Source organism: Elaeis guineensis, chromosome 8, assembly GCF_000442705.2.
Source record: "Elaeis guineensis isolate ETL-2024a chromosome 8, EG11, whole genome shotgun sequence".
Taxonomy (NCBI): domain Eukaryota; kingdom Viridiplantae; phylum Streptophyta; class Magnoliopsida; order Arecales; family Arecaceae; genus Elaeis; species Elaeis guineensis.
The window spans coordinates 131801072-131812164 of NC_026000.2; the positions used below are offsets into that span (position 1 = coordinate 131801072).

Here is an 11093-nt window from a genome sequence, read left to right on the forward strand (position 1 = left end):
TGGACATTTTTCAAATATATCGACAATAATTCTTTCTATAATCGACTCGGCTATAGAATTTTTATCCCAATATTCTCTCTCTCTTTTTTTTTTTTTTTTTTGCTATGAACACTCTAGCTCCACCTCCAATAGAAGACTAATTAATTTTTTAATTTTTTTTAATTTATCAGCATCAATATCATAGTCATCTTTTATTTTAAAAGAATAAAAAACTCTCGTTATGAACGGTCTCCTCATGGAAGTAAAACACGCAACGTCCAGACATAGGTCAGAGATTTATTAAATAATCTCTAACCATTGGGTCGAAAAATTAAAATATTTAGTTTAGTCAAAAAAATTTAAAGTTCTTTGGAGAACGTTTGGTTTGTAATTGGAATCAAAATGAGAATAAAAATGAAAATAGCTTGGAATCAGAATTGGAATCAGAATGATCAAATCTTCCGACGTATTTAGTTAATGATCGGAATCGGAATCAAAATTAAAATCGAAATCGAAATTAGAATGAAAAATTGAATCCATAGAGAAAAGTAAGGATTGAGTTTTATATAGATTGATCTATTCTCATTCCATCTCGGAATCGAAATCGAAATCGAAATCAGAATTGGAATGGGACTCCTCCCAACTAAACGATTGGAATAGAAGTCACTCATTTCGATTCTGATTTCAAACCCATATTTTTCTCGACCAAATATTCTCTTATTTTTTTTTACTTTTTTTGATGATTGAAAAAAACTAAACTCTAAGCAATTGACTTCCTCTTCACACGCATAAAATAACAAGAAGAGGTACCATTCAAAGAAGCATTCTTTGATTTTATTTCACCTGCTTCAGAATCAAATCAACCGGCAGCCACAAAAAATAATGTCGGTCGAAAAAATCATTACCAGCATTATCATTATCATTATCGTAATCATCTTTTATTTTAAAAAAATAAAAAACCTTGGATGGTGCAGCTTGGACGACTTTTGACTCCTATAAGTATCAATTTATTATTATTTTTTTTTATCGAGTACTTATGGTGCGCTTACGAAACATTAAATCCACTCCCATGAATGCCCCACTATTTCTAAGTTTCAAAAAAAAAGAACATACGCTTTGTATTTCTTCGGATCACATCATTATATATTTCATATATTTTTTATCATATTAATCATCTCCGTCCCGATCGAATACGCCATCATTCCCACCAACCATTCCCCGCCGTCGACACAACTGTCTTCCTATATGTATATATATAGATGCAAAAGATTTATTAATGAATCTCTAACTACTAGTTCCAAAGATTAAAATATCTTCATCATTCAAGAAAATCAAAAGCAAAATCTTTTTAATCTCTTTTATTTTTTCTCAAAATCAAAAACCCTTTTAATCTCTTTTGCCTTTTTCTCTGACTCTAAGCAATCGAAATCCTCTTCACTTACCCAAAAAAAAAAAAAATTCAATTAATACATATATCCATCTCATATTTAAAAATTTTATATTCATATCCGTACCTATTTTAAATTGAGACAGATATAATAGATGATGTGGATTGGATTGAATTGATTAAATAAAATACATTGAATCAGATCGAACAAATAATTCATCATATAAATATTTTAAAACAATTATAATTATAAAAAATAATTTAAATTAAAATTATATTAAATTGGGATCCATGAAAAGATATATTAGTATCCTTATAGAACTTACTTCAGATATTTAGCACACGTTTAGTTAGTCATTAAAAAATATTTTTTTATTTTTTTATTTTTAAAAAATAAAAATCAAAAAATAATATTTGATAATATCATGAAAAATAAAAAATTAAAATTAAAATAATTAAAGTAATTATTTATATGTAAAACAATTTTTTTTTATTTTTTAAAATTTATTTTTTTTATTTTTTTTACTTTCAAATATTTAAAATACCAAATCAAAAAATAAAGAGTCCGAATCCTTCTTCCTCGTTGAGCTCTTCACCTCCCCACCCCCTTTTTCCTTTCTTTTTGAACCCTAAAATATTACTTTTTACTTTATAATAACATATTTATTAAATATATTTTTTATTTTTTTATTTTTATTCAATAATAAAAAATAAAAAAAATAAAAATATTTTTTAAAAATTAAAAATTAAAAAAAAATAATCAAACGCACCCCTGATCTAGCATGGTTGCTCATTTTGGGGTTTGAGTAGATTGGACAAAGTCCTTTCGTGGCCACAATCGCCACCCAATCCGTCACATCTTTATATATTTCATGCATCTTTTTGTCTTATTTACTGTTCTCACCGCGGCGGGAGCCATCTGCTGGTCCAGCCCTTGGAACGGCCTTCGGCGACAAAAAACCCAAAAAAAATCGTCCTCTGATATTGCGATTTGCGAACTCCAAAGCCGCAAGCCTTCCTGTGGACGCAACCCACGCACCGCCGAGAAACAGACAAGCCAACGTAAAATTACCAAGACACCCTTATTTCCCACCGTGTCATGAGGGTCATTCCGTCATTTCATATCTGCTCCGAGAACGATATTATTCCACTCGTCTCCTCTACTAGTGTTTGACCCCTAAGTTCTCTTTGCTGCTCTCATGGCTCTCCGGATCTCTTTCTCTTCATCTCCTCTTCAATCCTCTCCTTCTCCTTCTTCTCCTCCTCCATCGCCTTCGTCTCTTGGTCTGAATCCGGCCTTCTATGGGGCCAATCGGAGGGCTACGAGGATGCCCGCCCCCATGTGGTTGTCCAAGGACGCCACCCGTCGAGCGGGCAGGGCGGTGGTGACCAGCTCGTCGAGCCTGGAGATGGCGGCTCCGGCCGTCGGACAGGTGACGGAGGTGAACAAGGACACCTTCTGGCTGCTCGTGAAGGCCGCCGGCTCCAAGATCGTCGTTCTTGACATGTACACGCAATGGTAGGATCCCTCGCTTTTCTTCCCCTTTGTTGTTTCTGGTTTCGACTTTCTTTTTTGGTGGAAACTACGGTTTTGCTTTCATTTTTAGCTTAGTAGTTAGAATTCTGGTAGGCAAATGAGGTGTTTTACATTTTCCAAGATATTTAGAAGAGATGAACTAGTGATTTGCATGTGTACAAGATTAAAGATTTGGTTACATGAGTATATAAAAGAATGATGTATTGGGGATGTCTGGCCAGGATACCACCATCACAGGATGTCTTCGATACTGCTCGGTGCAGTAGAAAGAAAGAAGAAATAAAATTAAAATAATAAAATACATGGATCAATCAAAAGATTCGCCTCCACAGGACATGCAAGCTTCACTATAAAAAAAAAAAATTACGAGAGAAAATCACATCCTCAACTCTCATACATCCAATCTTTTTCTCACAAAAAGCTCTCCCTCACAGAAGCTCTCTCTTTAGAAAGACCTCCTGAATCTCTGAAGTAACCACTGTCTGCTGCCGACAGTCTGCCTGAAGCACCCATGCCTCTACTCTCTGACGGCTCCTTTCAGTCTGCTACTGCTCTGGATCCTCGGCCAAATACACCACACCACAGCACCACTCTGTTTGTCCCGTCCACAGGAGCCTTTAAAACCCTCAAACCCAATCAGCATCAGAGTTGCATCTTAATCAGGACTCCAACAACTTTTTGGCCGTCTGATCAGCACCGCAAGAACCTCCTCATCGTTCGATCGCGCCTCAGATTGAAGACTGATCGTTGGATCGTATCCCATCACGTCAGATCACGTCTCAATCTCCCTGAGATGGCTCACAGCCATCCAATCATGACCGCAATCATTCGTAGCCATCCGATCGTGCACCGATTTATGAGAATCCATCGTGGACCGCGAGAATTGCCTCCGAAAATGCTCCAGTCCATCGTAGACTGCGCGAAACGCACGGAGAAACCAGGTAGCGGTCAATGCCTCCTCGCATAGACTGGCGATCCACGATGGACCGTGTGAAGAGCTATGGGCTGTGCCCCACGCGCGCCCACACTGGGCCCGCCGGCATGCTGGGCCGTGCTTTCCTGCGCACGCTCGCACATCCGTCGGCCTCCATCGACCCGCCGCTAGCCTTTGCCATCTCATGGGTCATGCCACCTACTCCAGACTTTTCTCGAGCGTATCTTCTCCATCTGGACTTCGTTTGAGCTGATCTTGGATTTGTTGGACTTTGTTCGTCATTTTGGATCTCATTGTGGACTTAGTGCAGATCGAATCTCGAGACGTCAAATCTTAACAATCTCTATCTCGACTCAATATTCGGTCTTCTCTAATTTTGAGAGTTTCTGAATCTTCTCACCCTCATGCCCTGCGGCAATCACCCGTTGATCATGAATGGACAAACATAGAAGTCGAGCCAGAATCGCTCGATCCCATCTCCATCGTATGCTGTGCTCCTCTTGATCTGAGATCTGCTTGGGATATCCTCCTACGGTAATAAGAATCTCACCCTGTGATATCGCCTCTCATCCTCTCGAGTCTCACATCTCATATCTGATCTACCTCTTTCTGAAGCTTCACCTCGCTCTGAGCTCATCCTGGCTTCTAAAGCTCCACTTCGCACTCGGCTCTGTCATGTAGTAATATTTTTTTTTCCTCCAGAAAATCCTATCGTCGCGCAACACCTTCAGAATTCCTCCACCAGCTATCGTCCTGTAGTCTCTTGAATCCAGTCTGCTCAATGAGATAAGATTCTGTCTGAAATCGGATATATATCGAATCTCTCCCAATCTTCTTATTATACCATCATGTATCCTCCAGCTAACCATCTCGATGCCTCTGATCGCACAGCTCGATCCATCCAACAGATAAACAGTATCCTCATTGCTCTCCAGAGAGTCAAGCTGCTTCTCTTTGCAACATACATGATAGGTGCATGCAGAATCTAAAATCCACTGTTGGAAAAAAATAGATATCTTATCAGATATCTCCAGAACATCATTCTCTGACTTGCTACTGGCCGTCGCTGCAGTAGCCTTAGTCCGATCTTTGAGCTAAGAGCAATCTCTGGCTAGATGTCCCAACTCGTCACATCGGTAACATTTGATCTTGCTCAAATCTCTCATCCTGGATTTGGACCGTCTCATCGCGATCTCCTGTCGCTCCGTCTGTCGCCTCCTGCTTTTCAGAAACCGTCAAAGTTGAGCTACCATTTGAGCTCGAAACTAGATTCTCTCTCCTGAGAACCTCGTTCTGAAGAATCACTACGATAATCTCATCCATCTTGATGGTGCTCTTCTCCACTAAAAGAGCAGTCACCAAAAACTCATACGAAGGAGGAAGCGACACTAGAAAGATCAGCGTCTTGGTCTCCTTCTCAATTTTCTCGTCAATACTGAGGTTGGTGAGGATCTTCTGGAAGTGGCTGAGATGCTCCTACACGTTCTGTTCCTCAGTCATCTACAACTGGTAGAACTGCCTCCAGAGTAAGAGTGTTGGTGAGAGATTTTGTCATGTACAATTCTTCGAGCTTCGACCACTGCACCATCGGAGAAGACTCACCAAGCACATGGATTACCACCTCATCCGCTAGGTACAAGCGGATTGTACTCACCGTCTGCATCTGGAGCCGCCTCCAATCTTGCACCATCATGGTAGTCGGCTTCTCCTTATACAAGAGAGCATCGATCAATTCTTGCTGGATCAGCACGTCCTTCACCTTCGCTTATCACAAGAAAAAATTGTTCTTTCCACCAAACTTGTTGATCTTCACCTTGATTGAGCCTGTTTTTTTCATCTTCAATCTTGCTCACCACTGTCGCAACCTGCGCCTTAGTACCGTTTTGCTCTGAGACCACTTATTGGGGATGTTTGGTCAGGACACCACCACCACTGGACTTTTTTGATACTGCTCGGTGCAGCAGGAAGAAAGAAGAAATAAAACAAAAACAATCAAAGACGTGGATCAGCCAAAAGGCTCGTCTTCACGGGGCATGTAAGCTTCACCATAAAAAAGAGAAAATTACAAGAGGAGATCACACCCTCAACTTTTGTACATCCAATCTCTCTCACACAAGAAGCTCTCCCTCACAAAAGATCTCTCTCTAGGAATACCTCCTGAACCCCTGAACCTCAATCAGCATCGGAGTTGCATCTCGATCAAGACTCCAACAGCTTCTCGACTATCCAATCAGCACTGCAAGGACCTCCATGTCATTCGATCGCACCTCAGATCGAAGGCTAGCCGTTGGATCGTGTCCCATCACGTCAGATCACACCTCTGATCTTCCTGGGATGGCTCATAGCCATCCAATCATGACCGCAATCATCCGTAGCCATCCGATCGTGTACCGATCCATGAGAACCCATTGTGGACCGCGAGAATCACCTCTGAAAATGCTCAGGTCCACCGTAGACCATGCGAAACGCGCGGGAAAACCAGGTAGTGGTCCACGCCTCCTCGCGTGGACTGGCAGTTCACAATGGACCACGTGAAGAGCTGCGAGCCACGCCCCGCGAGCATGCCCGCACTGGGCCGCGCACTCCTGCGCGCGCGCTCGCACGTCCGCCGGGCCTGGCTGCGCCGCCACCAGCCTCCATCACCTCGTGGACCGTGTCATCTGCTCTAAGTTTCTTTCGAGTGTATCTTCTCCATCGGACTCTATTTGAGTTGATCTTGGGCTCGTTAGACTCCGTTCGTCGTCCTAGACCTCGCTGTGGACTCAGTGTGGACCGAATCTTAAGAAGTCAAATTCTAACATAGTGTCATCTAGAAAATGCCACAAGTTACCTGCATCAGTCATCCATTCCTGTATATTGGAGGAACCCTAAATGAGTGAGTTGAACTTGGCATCATGGCCATGTGAGCATGGCTTAAATCTTTGATGAAAGTAATGAAGGAAAATGTTGGGATGATTTGGCACACATCTAGAAATACTTCCCTTTGAGATCATTATGTTCTCTCGAGATGCACCATCTAGTAGCAATTACCCCAAGATACAATGATATATTCCTCTCAAACAATGTACTCTGGTGAAGAAGTCGACCCAAATGGTGTGTGTAGCAATCACCCAAACAAACAGGTTGTTATAACATATAACAAATAGAAAGTCATTCAGTTGGGAAGCCTCTTTCTTTGATAGTCCTGAAGGACAGAGTTGAAATAACTATAGGCCCCAATGATAACGTTCCAAAACACACTTTGCACATCGCATCAGGAGGTTGATAAGAGCACATTAGGCTCATGATATAAAATCTCTCAGCAGCATAAAAGACAGTTAAAATAAGTAAACATGATAAAAATAAAGAATAAAAATAAAAGAAATTTAAAACAACTACTTGTTTTAATGATAAGGAAAGTCTTAAAACAAGTTTTAATGATCCCCCTCTTGCTTTAGGATTTGGTCAAAGAAAATAATAGGATGGCATAATATACCCTGTTTTCGAAGTAGGTACTTTCCGGACTTGAACCTGCATCCAACATCAACAAGCTCCCATCCACATAGTTTCTAAGTGACTTTTGTTTTGAACTTGGAACCATCAAGTGCAGGATTTATCTAATCAAGTGCATGATATGAGGCTACGAGGTTTGGATCATTCATTTTTGTGCTTCAATGGTCATATGCCCATATCTTGGTTTTTATGAGTGTTCTAGGGATACCCTGACTCCCATAGGTTGTGATCTCATAGGTACACTGATATAGGTGAGCTGTACAAGTATCTCTTAACTACATTGATGTAGGTGAGCTCTCCCACAGGCCAAGTAGATAGTGATTTCAACTTTCATGAGGCTTGTGTTCTGCACTTGCCTTTGAGAACTTGGGGAATTTATAAGATATTGATGAGGCCTATAATATGACAAGGTTCAAAATCTTTCAATACTTAAGGAGTTCAGGTGCGCAAACAATGAAGATAGCAAAGATGATAATGTTGAGATGGATCGGTAGTAAAATTATGAAGGAAACAGTAGCAAATGATTTGCTTTCCTTGATGACAAGCCTATGTTACATAGACTTGGGTGTGAGGTTCAGGGACCAGTGTGCCTCTATATGTTGGATCCTTTTAATTTTTAAAAATTTCTTCTTGCATACTCATACCCACATCTTCCAATCACATATATGAGTCTATGACAACAACCAATCACTTGCATTTGCCTATAAGGGCACTTACTTTAAACAACACAGTGAACTTTTAGCTTCATCTCATTTTAATTTAAATCAATCAGGTGATACGACATCACAAATCTAAGTGTGTACTTACTTGACTACATCCAGGTCTGCTGCAACAGATCTTCAATGTCCAATCATAGAGTGCATTGATATATTTGGAAATGTTAATGTGACAGTAATCGATTCTTGACTGTCACTTTGTAGTTGCTTTCCATTTTTGTGTGCAAGTCTTGATTTTTGGTTTAGTTTGCCTATTAATAGTCTGTTCAATTTCATCCTGGCATTCAGCAGAATTGTAGACATTTTTATAGTCTTGAGTTGGTGACAGTTTTATAGACTCCTAAGTTTCACCGTTGTAAAAACTCTCTGTTGAAGGTGTGGTCCCTGTAAGTTGATGGCTCCTAAGTTTCAAGAATTGTCTGAGAAGCACTGTGATGTTGTATTTCTCAAGCTTGACTGCAATCAAGAAAACAGGGTATTCCAATAATCCTCTTCAATGTTTTTTGTCTGCCATCTTACTTCCCCATTTTGATCCTTGTTATGTTGCTTGCAGGCCCTTGCAAAAGAGTTGGGTTTAAAGGTCGTCCCAACCTTTAAGATTCTCAAGGATAGCAAGGTTGTAAAAGAAGTAAGAGGGGCCAAATTCGATGATCTAGTTGCTGCAATTGAGACAGTAAAGTCAAGTTGACATTTCCTTATTGCAATTGGCCCCTCCAGATAATCAAGTATGATTACGCAACGGAAGAACCTTTATAAAGTTAATTTTATAAAATTGCTTGGATCATCTGGACTGGGTGTTCCTTGGCTGTAAAGAATTGAAAATGATACTCCAAAAATAAAGATATTGATTAAAGTAAAGGGTGTCCATTTACATTTATGTTCAGATTAAGAGAATGATGCATGAGCATTTCTCACCAGTGCAGGGCATCATAGGTGAAACAGATTGTCATTTGAGTTGTTACAAATGGAAAGGTTCCTCACATGCTCTTACAGCCTTGCAGTTTACAACGTCATTTTCCCCGGAAATTCAGACTGTTACCATGAATCATAAGAATGGAAAGCAGAAGGCAGTATTGAGAAGGTGGTCTTGTTTCATACATTAAATCAACAATGCCTCTTTTATGTGCTTGTTTTCAAATAAATGATCATTACATGTACGTACCAAACCACAATCAGGAGCGTTGGCAGGTTTGGGTGCCAAAGCCTCCATGTAAATGCCTAACTTGATACCTGACAAGTGATTAATTTAATCATGTGGACTGGTGTGTGTTAGGTTGTTACCAATCCAGTTACGGGTGCATTGTTATTATTTCTTCAAATTGCTGAATCTGGTAGCATAGCCTGAACCTTAACCCCGGTATCAGCTCAGAAGCTGTAACTCTTTGCGGCATACTACTATTACATGGTATTCAGAATAAAAACTTCAAAAAGATCTTTGCTATGAATTATGGTTATGATTACTCAACAACCTTCTTGCTGTCTATATCAGTTGGTTGTTGCATTTTCCAATATCTGATTATAGTGTGTATATCATATTTTTAGGGTTATGCAGTTGAAGGCCTCAATATTCAAGGAAATGGGGAAGAGAATATTTATAATATTGCCAGATCCCAAATTTGTACTGGAAAAAGAGGATTTTTAACATATCAGCAATATGACTACCTTAACGGTTTCTTGACACCTTGGATCTTATATAAATTCTGAAACTACATAGCCTTCCTTGTTCATGTAGTTTTTTGATATCCAGATCCTTGTATCTTCTGTTCTGTTTTGCCAATATAGCTTTTAGAATGCAATTTCTCCATCAATATGTAGACATTATCATTCAAATACACACTACCTTTGGACAACTTTGACATGTTTGAGGACCATATTCTATGTTCTGGAGAAAGTAGCAGAGTTTAAAGAACAAGACAACTGCTGTCTGAAGACACTTTTCAGAGTTGTGTATTTGAAACCAATGATGGATCGGAGTAAGAAAAGCATGTAAGCACTGGGCATTGTCACTCGCACTGGAAGGACCAGGACTTCAGGGACATGCTAAACCTGTCATGGGTGTAGTTGAAGGAGATCTTCTGCAGTGGAGCCAGAGGCAAGCCTCCATCGACGACGCAGTCATCATAACCGACCACGCTGAACACTCTTGGATCTACAAGAGACTGAGGGAATTCTGCACATTTTAAGTGCACATCAATGGCAGGACACATCGGGCAGCTGTTCTGGACCACCACCATGAACTTTGGAGGCTTGCCGAAGCCCACCTGGATCTGCTGCACTATTGGGATGTTCTTTTCGCAGCGCGCCGCCCACCCTGCGAAAAAAAACCAGTGGACTAGAGTACATGAGCTAACAGCATTGCTAAAACTTGTTTTCAGAAGAGCTGGGCTAGGATTCTGGAGTTCTGAGGTAGAATTTAGCTTTTCAGACCATGGTGGAGTATCAGGAAGAGAGCTACAAGGATGGGAACCCAAGAGAGGAGCTTGGAGAGCATTTTCTTTTCTGTGAACACTGGCAGTTGGAGTTTGGAGAGACGATGGCTTCCCAGCACCTCATGCAGTGCACCTCATTATATAGGATGACAGAGGGAAAGAGAGTCACATGTGAAGAAAGTTAAAGGACTCTTGAGAAGATGTGGAGGGGAAGGGTTTTTTCCCTACCAAACATCCTGATTCACATGGAGGGAAGGCTCTTTCCAGAGCCTGCAAAGATACCCCTGCAGTCTGAGAGACTACCGCATTGCTTTAGCAGAGATAAATATAATAGCGTTGCTGTACCATATGAGTGGATGCACCTTTACAGGGATTCTCTTGCTTTCTTTCCTTTGGACACATGATATGGCTTGTTCGCTGCCACATCTTTTCTATCTAATGAAGTAGAATTATTACTTTGCCAATCAAGTATTTCCACTCCAACTTCTACCTGTTCTTCTTCTAAACCATCGATCAGATCTTTGAGCAGTGGGACACAACCTAAGATTCTCTCTCTCTCTCTCTTTTTTGGGTGAATAGATTGAAATAAAGAACAAAACATCAGGTATAACAGTAAAGG

At 40.4% G+C, this 11093-nt stretch overlaps 2 protein-coding genes across 4 annotated transcripts; one reads left to right on the forward strand and one right to left on the reverse strand.

Annotated features, from left to right (window-relative positions):
• Positions 1-2530: 2530 nt before the first annotated feature.
• On the forward strand, positions 2531-9333 carry LOC105049612 (thioredoxin F, chloroplastic). 3 transcript variants are annotated; one of them, XM_073261518.1, is made up of 4 exons: positions 2531-2885; positions 8421-8520; positions 8599-8770; positions 8964-9333. In XM_073261518.1, the coding sequence occupies exons 1-3, from the start codon at positions 2566-2568 to the stop codon at positions 8731-8733; spliced, it is 555 nt and encodes a 184-aa protein (XP_073117619.1). In that variant the 5' UTR covers positions 2531-2565; the 3' UTR covers positions 8734-8770; positions 8964-9333. The 3 variants fall into 3 exon arrangements, with proteins under 3 accessions (XP_073117619.1, XP_073117620.1, XP_010927631.1); XM_073261519.1 differs by having other exon boundaries at positions 8969-9333; XM_010929329.4 differs by lacking the exon at positions 8964-9333 and having other exon boundaries at positions 8599-8903.
• Positions 9334-10048: 715 nt separating this feature from the next.
• LOC105049614 (uncharacterized protein At1g05835) lies at positions 10049-10612 on the reverse strand. The gene is made up of 2 exons (XM_010929330.3): positions 10473-10612; positions 10049-10356 (listed from the first exon to the last, which is right to left on the reverse strand). Exons 1-2 carry the CDS (start codon positions 10534-10536, stop codon positions 10049-10051), a joined length of 372 nt encoding a protein of 123 aa, XP_010927632.1. The 5' UTR covers positions 10537-10612.
• Positions 10613-11093: the final 481 nt, after the last annotated feature.

What these genes read in the sequence shown, in the direction of transcription:
- LOC105049612 (XM_073261518.1), top strand. Translation starts at nt 2,566, where the DNA reads ATGGCTCTCCGGATCTCTTTCTCTTCATCTCCTCTTCAATCCTCTCCT. An exon ending in CTTGACATGTACACGCAATG is followed by an intron (nt 2,886 to 8,420) that starts GTAGGATCCCTC and finishes TCTCTGTTGAAG; the next exon opens with GTGTGGTCCCTGTAAGTTGA. An exon ending in ACTGCAATCAAGAAAACAGG is followed by an intron (nt 8,521 to 8,598) that starts GTATTCCAATAA and finishes TGTTGCTTGCAG; the next exon opens with GCCCTTGCAAAAGAGTTGGG.
- LOC105049614 (XM_010929330.3), bottom strand. Translation starts at nt 10,536, where the DNA reads ATGCTCTCCAAGCTCCTCTCTTGGGTTCCCATCCTTGTAGCTCTCTTC. An exon ending in CTTCCTGATACTCCACCATG is followed by an intron (nt 10,357 to 10,472) that starts GTCTGAAAAGCT and finishes TTTTTTTCGCAG; the next exon opens with GGTGGGCGGCGCGCTGCGAA.